The 12,147-nt window shown below is 41.3% G+C and overlaps 1 protein-coding gene across 1 annotated transcript; it reads right to left on the reverse strand.

Annotated features, from left to right (window-relative positions):
- Window positions 1–4,083: 4,083 nt before the first annotated feature.
- LOC139530892 (multiple epidermal growth factor-like domains protein 9) lies at window positions 4,084–12,046 on the reverse strand. Its single transcript, XM_071327677.1, has 9 exons — window positions 11,875–12,046; window positions 9,097–9,321; window positions 8,536–8,674; window positions 8,351–8,439; window positions 8,018–8,081; window positions 7,609–7,697; window positions 5,660–5,772; window positions 5,394–5,550; window positions 4,084–4,959 (listed from the first exon to the last, which is right to left on the reverse strand). The coding sequence occupies exons 1-9, from the start codon at window positions 11,930–11,932 to the stop codon at window positions 4,802–4,804; spliced, it is 1,092 nt and encodes a 363-aa protein (XP_071183778.1). The 5' UTR covers window positions 11,933–12,046; the 3' UTR covers window positions 4,084–4,801.
- Window positions 12,047–12,147: the final 101 nt, after the last annotated feature.

The raw sequence follows: 12,147 nt of genomic DNA on the forward strand, positions 1-12,147 counted from the left end.
CCTATGAATACAAGAGACGGACATCTCTAAAATTAGGGAAGCCATTTAGCTACTTTTTCACAACAGATAACAGTAGCATATACAGCTAACTGCCAAACTAAAGGAAACACCAACAAAGTATCTTAATAGGATATTGAGCCACCACGAGTCAGAACAGCTCCAATGCACCTTGGCATAGATTCTACAAGTGTCTGAAACGCTACTGAAGGGATGCGTCTCCATTCTTCCAAAATAAATTCCATCAATTGGAGCTCTGTAGATGGTGGTGGAAAACGCCGTCTCAGGCGCCACTCCATAATCTGCCATAAGTATTGCGTCGCGATCTGTTAACTGAGACAGCCATGGCATATGGTTTGGTATTGAGGTATACCAAATGGTATTGAGTAGCTTGGATGAATAAAGTGCCCAGAGGTGCCCAGAGTAAACTGCCTGCTCCTCAGTCCCAGTTGCTAATATATGCATAATATTTGTATATTTGGATAGAAAACACTCTGAAGTTTCTAAAACTGTTTGAATGATGTCTGTGAGTATAACAGAACTCATATGGCAGGCAAAAACCTGAGAAAAAATCCAACCAGGAGGTGGGAAATCTGAGGTTGGTCGATTTTCAACTCAGCCCCTATTGAAGATAGTGGGATATTGGTCATGTTGCACTTCCTAAGGCTTCCACTAGATGTCAACCGTCTTTAGAAACTTGTTTGAGGCGTCTACTGTGAAGTGGGGCCGAATGAGAGGGGAATGAGTCAGAGGTCTGGCAGAATGCTTTGAGCTCGTGACACTCGTTCATGTGAGAGCGAGCTCTGTTCCATTTGCATTTCTATAGACAAAGGAATTCTCCAGTTGGAACATTATTGAAGATTTATGTTAAAAACATCCTAAAGATGGATTCTATACATTGTTTGACATGTTTCTACGGACTGTAACGGAACTTTTTGACATTCCGTCTGCTCCTAGTGAACGCGCTTCGTGACTTTGGATTTGTTTACAAAACGCGCTAACAAAAGTAGCTATTTGGACATAAATTATGGACATTATCGAACAAAACAAACATTTATTGTGGAACTGGGATTCCTGGGAGTGCATTCTGATGAAGATCATCAAAGGTAAGTGAATGTTTATAATGTTATTTCTGACTTCTGTTGACTGCACAATATGGCAGATTGTGTTTAAAAAAAAAAATTATCTGACACAGCGGTTGCATTAACTTTTATGGCTGCATCCCGCTACCGGGATCGATATGCCAACAGCCAGTGAAAGTGCAGGGCGCCAAATTCAAACAGAAATCTCATAATTAAAATTCCTCAAACATACATGTGTCTTATATCATTTTAAAGGTAATCTTGTTGTTAATCCCACCAAAGTGTCCGATTTCAAATATGCTTTTCAGCGAAAGCACTACAAATTATTATGTTAGGTCACCACAAAACCAAAAAAAATAAAAAAAAATAAGACAAAACCACAATATGCACAGCCATTTTTCCAGCGAAATATAGCAGTCACAAAAAGCACAAAGAGATAAAATGAATCACTAACCTTTGATGATCTTCATCAGATGACACTCATAGGACTTCATGTTACACAATACATATATGTCTTGTTCGATTAAGTTAATATTTATATCCAAAAACCTCAGTTTACACAGTTTAGAAATGCCTCCAAAATATCCGGAGAAATTGCAGAGAGCCACGTCAAATAACAGAAATACTCATCATAAACTTCAATGAAAGATACATGTTTTACATAGAATTAAAAGATACACTTGTTCTTAATGCAATCGCTGTGTCAGATTTCAAAAAGCTTTACGGCAAAACAAAATATTCAATCTGAAAACAGTGTTCAGCCACAAAAGCAAGCCATACAGTTACCCGCCAAATTGTGCAGTCAACAAAACTCATAAAAAGCATTATAAAATCTTCACTTACCTTTGCTGATCTTCGTTGGAATGCACTCCCAGGACTCCCACTTCCACAATAAATGTTTGTTTTGTTCGGTAATGTCCATCATTTATGTCTAAATAGCTATTTTTGTAGCGTGTTTGGTAAACAAATCCAAAGTCAGGAAGCGCATTCACTAAAAGCTGACAATGTCCAAAAGTTCCGTAACAGTCAGAAGAAACATGTCAAACGATGTATTGAATCAATCTTTAGAATGTTTTTAACATAAATCTTGAATAACGTTCCAACCGGAGAATTACATTGACTTCAGATGAGCAATGGAACAGAGCTCCCTCTCATGTGAACACGCATGGTCAAAGAATGGTCAGGTCATGGCAGACCTGACTAATTCCCTTCTCATTCGGCCCCCCTTCACAGTAGAGGCATCAGACAAGGTTCTACAGACTGTTGACATCTAGTGGAAGCGGTAGCAAACTCATCCATATCTCACTGTGATTTCAATAGGATCTTGGTTGAAAATCGACCAGCCTCAGAATTTCCACGTCCTGTTTGGATTTTATCTCAGGTTTTTGCCTGCCATATGAGTTCTGTTATACTCACAGACATAATTCAAACAGTTGTAGAAACTTCAGAGTGTTTTCTATCCAATACTAATAATAATATGCATATATTAGCAACTATGACTGAGGAGCAGGCCGTTTACTCTGGGCACCTCTGTGCACCTTTCATCCAAGCTACTCAATAATGCCCCTGCAGCCATAAGAAGTTAAGGCAATGGGGGGAAAAAACTATCACTTGATAATAAAATAGATCCCCTCCGATCGCAGATTTACTACCGACTGGACTCTCGGAACTGCAATATTCTTTGCTTTTCAGAAACATGGCTCTCAGACAAGATACCCCCCATAGCTATCCAACTAGATGGATTCTCCATTCACCTGGCGGACAGGACAGTGGGGCAAATTAAGGGGGGAGAGTTTCCCTCTTCATCAACTCTAACTGGTGTGCTTATTCCAGCGCGGTAGAAGTGTCGACCCACTGTTCACCTGTCTTGGAATACCTGATGGTCAAATGATGACCCTTCTACTTCCCGAGGGAGTTGTAGGCTGTTATCGTTACTGCTGTATAAATTCCAGCTCAGGACAATTAAAATACAAGCTGGCGCTTAACGAACTGTACACAGCTTTAAACAAGCAGGAAACCCCTTTTAAGATTGTATTGGCAGACTACATCCCAAAAGGTGTATTGCCGCCATATACTGGGTTGGGTAAAAACTGATATACAACCCACACTTTATTTTTTATTTTTTTGGGGGGGGGGGGGTTAAAATCCGAATATCAAATTTAAAACACATTTTTACCTTGGTGCCTAACCGAACCGTACCTACCAGCTCTCTAAATCGGGTAAACAACAGCCGGACAAACCACAGACAACCGGTAGAGTAAGTTTAAATACATTTTACTCAACATTCTGTGTTGTATATGTAACAGTTTAACTTTACGTCCGTCCCCTCGCCCCGACCCGGGCGCAAACCAGGGACCCTCTGCACACATCAACAACAGTCACCCACGAAGCATCGTTACCCATCGCTCCACAAAAGCCGCGGCCCTTGCAGAGCAAGGGGAACCACTACTTCAAGGTCTCAAAGCGAGTGACGTCACCGTTTGAAAGGCTATTAGCGCGCATCACCGCTAACTAGCTAGCCATTTCACATCGGTTACATATACTCAGTGTATAACTACCGCTTAATCAGACTAGAGTATGTATGGGATGGCCTTTGATAACCTTAGAATGTGGTAATCATAGCCACGAAAGTCGCCTTGTTAGGCAAGAGATTAGCTATTATGATTGTAAAACAGAGCAATAGAGTTTACAGAAAACATTGAATTTATCACAGGTAGCTATTATCTGAATAATGTGACAAAGCATTACATACCAGAGACGTTCCTTGCCATGGTGTCCCCCATCTTTTTTTGTTACGCAATGAACTACTACGGTGTACCACATTAGGACAATCAGTACGCGATCCTGTAAAAAGTTAGTTTTCTTGCTCACACATCTCATGAAACATCCTTTTGGTGTTTATTGCGGGTTTTACAGATATTTTGTTAATAAACTTGCATCATGGAAATAACTTCAGTATGCATCTTATAGGCTAGTAATTATACAACAGAATTTCACTTGAAAGTAGTGCAAAGTTGTGCTTTATTCCAGTATATACCCTGGAGTGGAGTTGGTGTTTTTCTTTAAAACATACAAATATACTTTTCTTTTAAAGAACAGGTCAAAAACATTGCTAATGCTGAATATAGATGTTATGTGATGCATTTCAAACATAAAGATAATACATAGTACCTCACATCATCAATATCATTAATCTGTATAACCAGGAAAGATTATTTCTGTGAAAGAGGGGAACATTTACTTAAAACAATCTTTAAAGCATAACTTTCGATCTACCATAAATGAATGCAGTAACATTTACAAACAAAAACAAAAGTGCTTTTCATATAAAGTCCTGATAAGAGGCTCAACAAGCACTTTTCAAACCTCCTCAACCATCCAGTGTGCCTCTTTAAACCATTGACCTAATTAACCTAAAGAGGAATTAAATTGCTGACATTTAACCCACTGGTCCTAGGCCGTCATTGAAAATAAGAATTTGTTCTTAACTGACTTGCCTAGTTAAATAAATAAAATAATACATCTAGAAGATGTACCGCATGAAAGAGCTGGTGAGTTATCAAAAGTACTCAAATGGACATGGTAAACCATGGCCAGGATTTGGTGTGAGTCTGCTTTCTCTTATGGTCCATTAGTCCAAAGCTGAGGTACGTTGATTCTGCTCTGAAAGCCAGACATTTTACCCCAATAATTTGAGGCATCAGATGGGGCTGGGGACATGCTCACCAACCAGCGTATACTGGCTCGGCATCACATGGGATCCCATAGTATCGACCTTGCGGCCGCTCTTTGCGTAACAGAGGTTGTCGTACGAGGGAAAGCTCTCCGTCTGTGTCTCGCCTTCGACGCAACACCAGCAGGATGATGAAGAGTAGGGCCACTGGACCAGAGAAAATAAAGAAAACACATCAAAAGACTGTTTGCAACAAGACTACAACGTTCACTTACTACTACTACTACATTATTACTTCAGCATGATTTCTATTTCACTTTGTTTTTGCTACAAGATGTGGCCTCCTGATCAAATGACCTCTAAACAAGATAATTCAATCATATATTTGGATATTTGTACTTAGTAGTGCCCAGAAAATGCATACAATTTGTGCAATTAGAATAAATAAACAAGGTTCATGTCAGTGAACAACTTTTCTCAAAGGGTCACAAAAAAAAAAAAGTTAATATGGGAAGCCAATTATTTTGCTCACTTCATTATGACAGCTTGACAAGGGTTTTCAACATCTAAGTGGTAGCCTAAAGTTCAAACCACTTTCCTTCCACTACACCAATATTTTCAACATGTTTCTTCAGACATACCTCCTCCTCCTATGACAAGTAGAGCAATGGTGACGGGGGCCAGCTCACACTCCTCCCCTGCCTTGCGAAAGAAGGTCTCCATGCAGTAACCTGGAGCAGTGCTGCCTTCAGGACAGAAGGCATCACCGGGGCACAGGATGGGGTTCACATCTGGACTCTGTGGAACAGATGAAGTGAGCCTTGGTCATTCAAGTTGGTCAGGAAATCCCTTAATGATACTTTCAGTATTGGAGGTGTTTACTGGGTGTAAGGGATGTGGTACTGACTGGGCAGTAGTGGTTTTCAGGGCAGAGGTTACAGGTCTCCTGGCCCCAGCGGATCTGGAAGAAGCCGCTGCTGCAGATTTGACACATACTCTGACGGGGAGCCTTGTGCATACCTGTCCAAAACCAAACATCATCTCATCAATACATCCTAATCAGATTCCTCCACTAAAATGTCATCCATTTAAAACTGACTGAATCTCTGCTATTACGGTGTACTATCTTAAATTATACTGAACAAAATGCTGATGCTCCAGCTACTCAACTAGTCTAAAGGCCAGTTTTATTGCTTCTTTAATCAGAACACCAGTTTTCAGCTGTGCTAACATAATTGCAAAATAGTTTTCTAATGATCAATTAGCCTTTTAAAATTATAAACTTGGATTAGCTAACACAACGTGCCATTGGAACACATGAGTGATGGTTGCTGATAATGGGACTCGCCTATGTAGATATTCCTTCTTTTTTCCCCAAAAAAATCAGCCGTTTCCAGCTACAATAGTCATTTACAACATTAACAATGTCTACACTGTATTTGTGATCAATTTGATGTTATTTTAATGGACAAAAAAAAAAGTGCTTTTCTTTCAAAAACAAGGACATTTCTAAGTGACCCTAAACTTTTGAATGGTAGTGTAGGTGCACCTTGTGCTGGGGACAATAAAAGGCCACTAAAAATGTGCCACAGATGTCTCAAGTTGAGGGAGTGTGCAATTGACATGCTGACTGCAGGAATGTCCACCAGAGCTGTTGCCAGAGAATTGAATGTTAATTTCTCTACCATAAGCCACCTCCAACATTGTTTTAGAGAATTGGCAGTACATCAAAGCGGCCTCACAACCACGTGTAACCACGCCAGCTCAGGACCTCCACATCATGTTTCTTTGCCTGTGGGATCGTCTGAGACCAGCCACCCGGACAGCTGATGAAACTGTGGGTTTGCACAACCGAAGAATTTCTGCACAAACTGTCAGAAATCGTCTCAGGGAAGCTCATTTACATGCTCGCCGTCTTCACTAGGGTCTTGAACTGACTGCAGTTCGGCATCGTAACCGACTTCAGTGGGAAAATGCTAACATTCGATGGCAACTGGCGTGCTGGAGAAGTGTGCTCTTCATGGATGAATCCTGGTTTCTTCTGTACTGGGCAGATGGCAGACAGTGTGTATGGCGTCATGTGGGCGACAGTTTGCTGATGTCAACGTTGTGTGCTCCATGGTGGCGGTGGGATTATGGTATGGGCAGGCATAAGCTACGGACAACGAACACAATTGCATTTTATCGATGGCAATTTGAATGACGAGATCCTGAGGCCCATTGTCGTGCCATTCATCTGCCGCAGTCACCTGTGCATGATAATGCACAGCCCCATGTCGCAAGGATCTGTACACAATTCCTGGAAGCTGAAAATGTCCCAGTTCTTCCTGCATACTCACCAGACATGTCACCCATTGAGCATGTTTGGGATGCTCTGGATCGATGTGTACGACAGCGTGTTCCAGTTCCTGCCAATATCCAGCAACTTCGCACAGCCATTGAAGAGGAGTGGGACAACATTCCACAGGCCACAATCAACAGCCTGATCAACTCTATGCGAAGGAGATGTGTTGCACTGCATGAGGCAAATGGTGGTCACACCAGATACTGACTGGTTTTCTGGTCCAGGCCCCTACTTTTTAATGTATCTTGTATCTTGTTGCATGTTGTATTTATATTTTTGTTCAGTGTAGATCATGCCTTCATTTAGTGTGTTTATAAATGTAATCAATGCAGTGCCAGATAAACCATCTGTGAATAGAGCTACTTAATATACAGTCAGTCTAATATTTACTTTATAATACATTGAATGGAACATTCTCAGAAAAACATTTTAAACATTCTCTTTAATATTTTAACACACTGCATGCATTATAAATAGCACAATTGATATTGTTGGCTGGCACTGGCAGTTACCTGGACGACATGGTGTGCACTCCTTGGCAGCTGGCTGCAGAGACTCTGTACCAGCAGGACAGATCTGACACAGAGCACAACTGGAGGAGCTGTGGGAGGGACGGCCACAAGGGTGCAATGAATAGGGAAGAACTTATTTACAAAATACTGTTTAATACAGCTGGCTATCACCACCCCATGTCTGATGACTGAACTATGAAATAATTTCTTCAATGCCTACTACTAACCCAATTGTGTGTGTGTGTGTGTGTCCTGTTTTGGGAAGTAATATCAGTTGCATTGCATGAGATGAGAGCATGTGATGTTAGATCTGCAGACAAGCAACAGGGCCAGTTGTGTGGATCCCGCTGCAGTGCAAACCACACTAGTTAAGAAAACACAAATCTAAGGTGACAAAAGGGCCACTGACTTGCAGAACGTTCCCTGTTGACATGGACTGCACGATGTGGCATTTTGTTGTGATGTATAGAAACCTGAAAATAACACATTCCATTTAAAAAATAGATACATCCAATTTAATATTTCTAAAGAGTTGGATTACTTGAATGTGCATGACTGAAGCCCAGCTCTTATACAGTAGAGCTGATTGTTTTCATCAGTTGTTACAACATTTTTATTCACTCCTTTTTCTCTGCGTAGGCATAGATGAAAAAACAAACACACTATAATATAATAATAGTAACAAGTAAGTCATTATTGCGATGATTATACAACAAGAACAGAAACATATTGATATAAATACCTGGAGAACAGCTTCGGCAGGAGTCGGAGCCTGTGTTGTTGCTGTAGGAGCCTGGGGAGCAGGACTGACACATAAGGCTGCCGGTAAAACTGCAAGGTGAGATGGAGAACAGGAAGAGGGTCAATGCAACAGTGGTATACAGAATGTTTGTGAATCAACTATGCCCTCAGTTGACAGAGACGTACTTGGTGTAAAAACCCTGGCTGCAGGGCTGACATCGCTGTTGTCCAGCCAGAGGCTGAAAGAACCCTCTGGAACATGGGAGGCAAGCCCCAGCGAACAGACACAGCCCTGGCTCATGGCAGCAGGAACACAGCAGGGTGTCTGGGGAGACATCAGAAGGCTGTTATTGAACAGGTGGTGCTGTTCACAACACTTACCACCTTAATTTTACATTTGAGCCAAAGAAGCTTTCGCTTTCAGTTAGTCTGTAGAGGTCAGACAAATTTCAGGAGTCAAATAATACAGCAACGCTTATATACCAACAACACAACTCCTGTGTCCACATCCACAAAAAATAGATGTTACATGGGTAAAAACGACATTACAGTGCTGCATCAATTGGCTGTGCTGTGTTTCTACCAAATTTATAGGTTGTGGTGAGAAACAAAACCGAGTAATTATTTGGGTTACTGACAATGCTCTTAACCGCTAGGCTACCTGCTGCCCCTTCACTCCCTTCACTGAAACTAAGCATCTTTCTACCAGGCCAGGGTAAGTAAGGCTAGCAGGACATCTAGACTCACCATTGTCAGAGTAGGACCCTGGGACACAGGTCTCACAGGTGGAGGTGTTGAGGGCAGAGCAGCCTGGGGATGTGGTGCTGAGGATCATGGGTGTGGTCACGGTCACATTCTCACTGACTGTGGTGGTCTCACTGACTCTGGTGGTCGCCGTCACATTCTCAATGAATGTGGTGTTCATCACAGCAGGAACCATCGTGGGAGCTGTCGTCTGGCTCACCACCACACCTGTTATAACCAGACTTTTAGAGCAAATAGTTCTAGAAACAGGAAAACATTTATATTCCCAGCCTCTCTCTAAGTAGCAATGTGGTAGATAGACAAAGGCATACCCTGGAAATAGAGCAGATCATGACATGGGAAGCTGGATTTTCTGGAAAAATAATGGGTCAATGACTAATTAGTATGGTTCAGAAGAAAAATGGTCATTGGAGATTGGTATTTGATGGCTTTGAAAGGACTGGAGATGAGAAGACGGTACGGGGTGTTGAACATTTAATGCAGAACAGACAGGTACCAACACTGGAACAGCGTCAGCACACGGGTAACAATGACATACGAACATTAACACAGCAGTGGGGAACGGAGCTGGGGAACTGACAATTATAGGGGAGGTAATAAACAGGTGATTGAGTCCAGGTGAGTCCAATAATCGCTGATGCACGTGTGTGTACTGATGGTGGCAGGAGTGAGTAATGCTGGGGAGCCTGGCACCTTTGAACGCCAGGGAGGGGGAGCGGGAGCAGGCGTGACACGCTTAACACATTTCAGGAGGTCGTGTGACACCTACAGTGCCGTGAAAAAGTATTTGTCCGCTTTCTGGTTTCCTCTATGGCATAATGGGACCCATGTCGTCCAAAAGTTGAATCAAGTTTGCCAAAAAGCACCTGGAAGATCATCAAGACTCTTGGAAGAATGTTCTATGGACAGAGATATCAAAAGTATAACTTTTTGGGTGACATGGGTCCCATTATGCCTGGCAAAAACCACACTGCTTTTCACATTAAGAACCTCATACCAACAGTTAAGCATGGTGGTGGTAGCCTGATGGTTTGGGGATGCTTTGCTGCCTCAGAACCTGGATGACTTGCCTTAATAGAAGGAACCATGAAATCTGCTCTGTATCAGAGAATTCTACAGGAGAATGTCAGGCCATCCGTCTGTGAGCTGAAGCTAAAGTGCAGTTGGGTCATGCAGCAAGACAATGACCCAAAACACACAATCAAGTCTACATGAAAATGGCTAAAAAGCAACACATTTGAAGTTTTGGAATGGCCTAGTCAAAATCCAGACCTAATCCCAATTGTGATGTTGGGCTTGAAACAAGCAATTCATCCTTGAAAACCCACAAATGTTGCTGAGTTACAGCAGTTCTGCATGGAAGTGGGCCAAAATTCATCCATAGCGACGTGAGAGACTGATCAATAACTACAGGAAGTGTTTGGTTGGAGTCATTGCAGCTAAAGGTGGCACAACCAGTTATTGCTTGTAAAGGGGCAATTACTTTTTCACAAATGAGCATTGGGTGTTACAAAACTTTGTTTATGAAATAAGTATGTCATTGTTATTTGTTCACTCAGGTTCCCTTTATCTTTTATTATGTTTTGGTTGAAGATCCGATAACGTTCAGTATTAAAACATATGCAAATGTAGAGAAAATCAGAAAGGGGGCAAAAACTTTTTCACGGCACTGTAACCTTCCCCTCACTGTAATTAGATTATCTTTCAGTAGGCATTCACAGATTTCAACCCTTACTGTTTGAGGGAAATCCATCAGTAATAGGCCTTTGTGGCATATTCTCCAAATCCCTTTTGTATTTGTGGTCTTATAAATTGTAAAGCACATGTTTTTTTAAGCCTGGTTTCTAAATCAGAGAATGGCACAAAGTTCCAACATGAAAGATTTTAGACGTCTACTTCCTCATTCCTTTGATATTTTACAATGATGCTGCCATTCTGAATCACACCCAACTGATCTATTTCACAATGTGGTAGCCAATGTTTCACAATAAGTATTTCAAAGTAAGTCTTCTTTAGGATATGTAGCTATTTGTGGACAGGTCAGACACCATGATATCTTGTCTCATTATCACATGCCGTTAACACAAGGTATCATGGTGTCTGACCTGTCAGTGAGTTGGGGAAACAGAAGCGAGAGCAGCAGCAAACAGAGACCTTATTGTCGCAGTAATCACATTAGCCATGAGCTGAGCTGCTTTGCTAAGAGAAAGACACCCTCTTCAATAATTGCAATTATTCAAAACCAGGTCATATGATTTCCCCTGGTTTAAACTCCAAAATGCTCCGAGTTGGCCAGGGCCTTCTGTGTGTACTGTACATTATATTCTATTGCGTTTAGATTGCCAGAGCATTGGGAACTGCTTGGGTAATTTACAGTTTTGCTGAAGTGCTTGATGAATAAAATATTAAAATGTCTTAACATGACAAGTGGAATGTTAAACTTTTATAGCTGCATTTATGCAACAAAGTTGCAAAGCAGTGTGTAATTTTGCATTGTCATTTATGAACGTTTTGAATCATTCAATTAGTTATCACGTTTTGTAAAATATGTCAAATCAAATCAAAATTGTGACATATGGTGTAGCTGTCTTGACAAAGTTTACAAACAAAAAAGGTATCTACAGTGCCATTGGCACAAGTGGGTACCTCAAATAATCCCATGTAAACAAATTGCCTTTAGTCATATCTAGATATCTAAAAACAGAGTGCTGCCTGCTAAAGCTAACGTTAATGTTGATTAGCTAAGACAACAAACCTTACCTAACAGACAGGCGGCAGCAATCGTAGACAAAACTCCCCAACATTCCATACTCCACATATTATCGGCACAAAAAAGTTAAGAATTTCATCTCTGACAGTTTAGGGTTCTTTCTTTTTGTGAAGTCCAGTGAGTCGCTGGTTGCTTGTCGCCCTCATCAATGTCATATGACAAGACACAAATCATGTGATTTTACTTACGAGTTTTCCGTAACAACTTAATGCGCAACCGCAGAACACTTATCAGAAAATCAAGCTGGCCTTGATGTCTCCAGC

This window comes from Salvelinus alpinus, chromosome 9 (genome assembly GCF_045679555.1).
Source record: "Salvelinus alpinus chromosome 9, SLU_Salpinus.1, whole genome shotgun sequence".
NCBI lineage: Eukaryota > Metazoa > Chordata > Actinopteri > Salmoniformes > Salmonidae > Salvelinus > Salvelinus alpinus.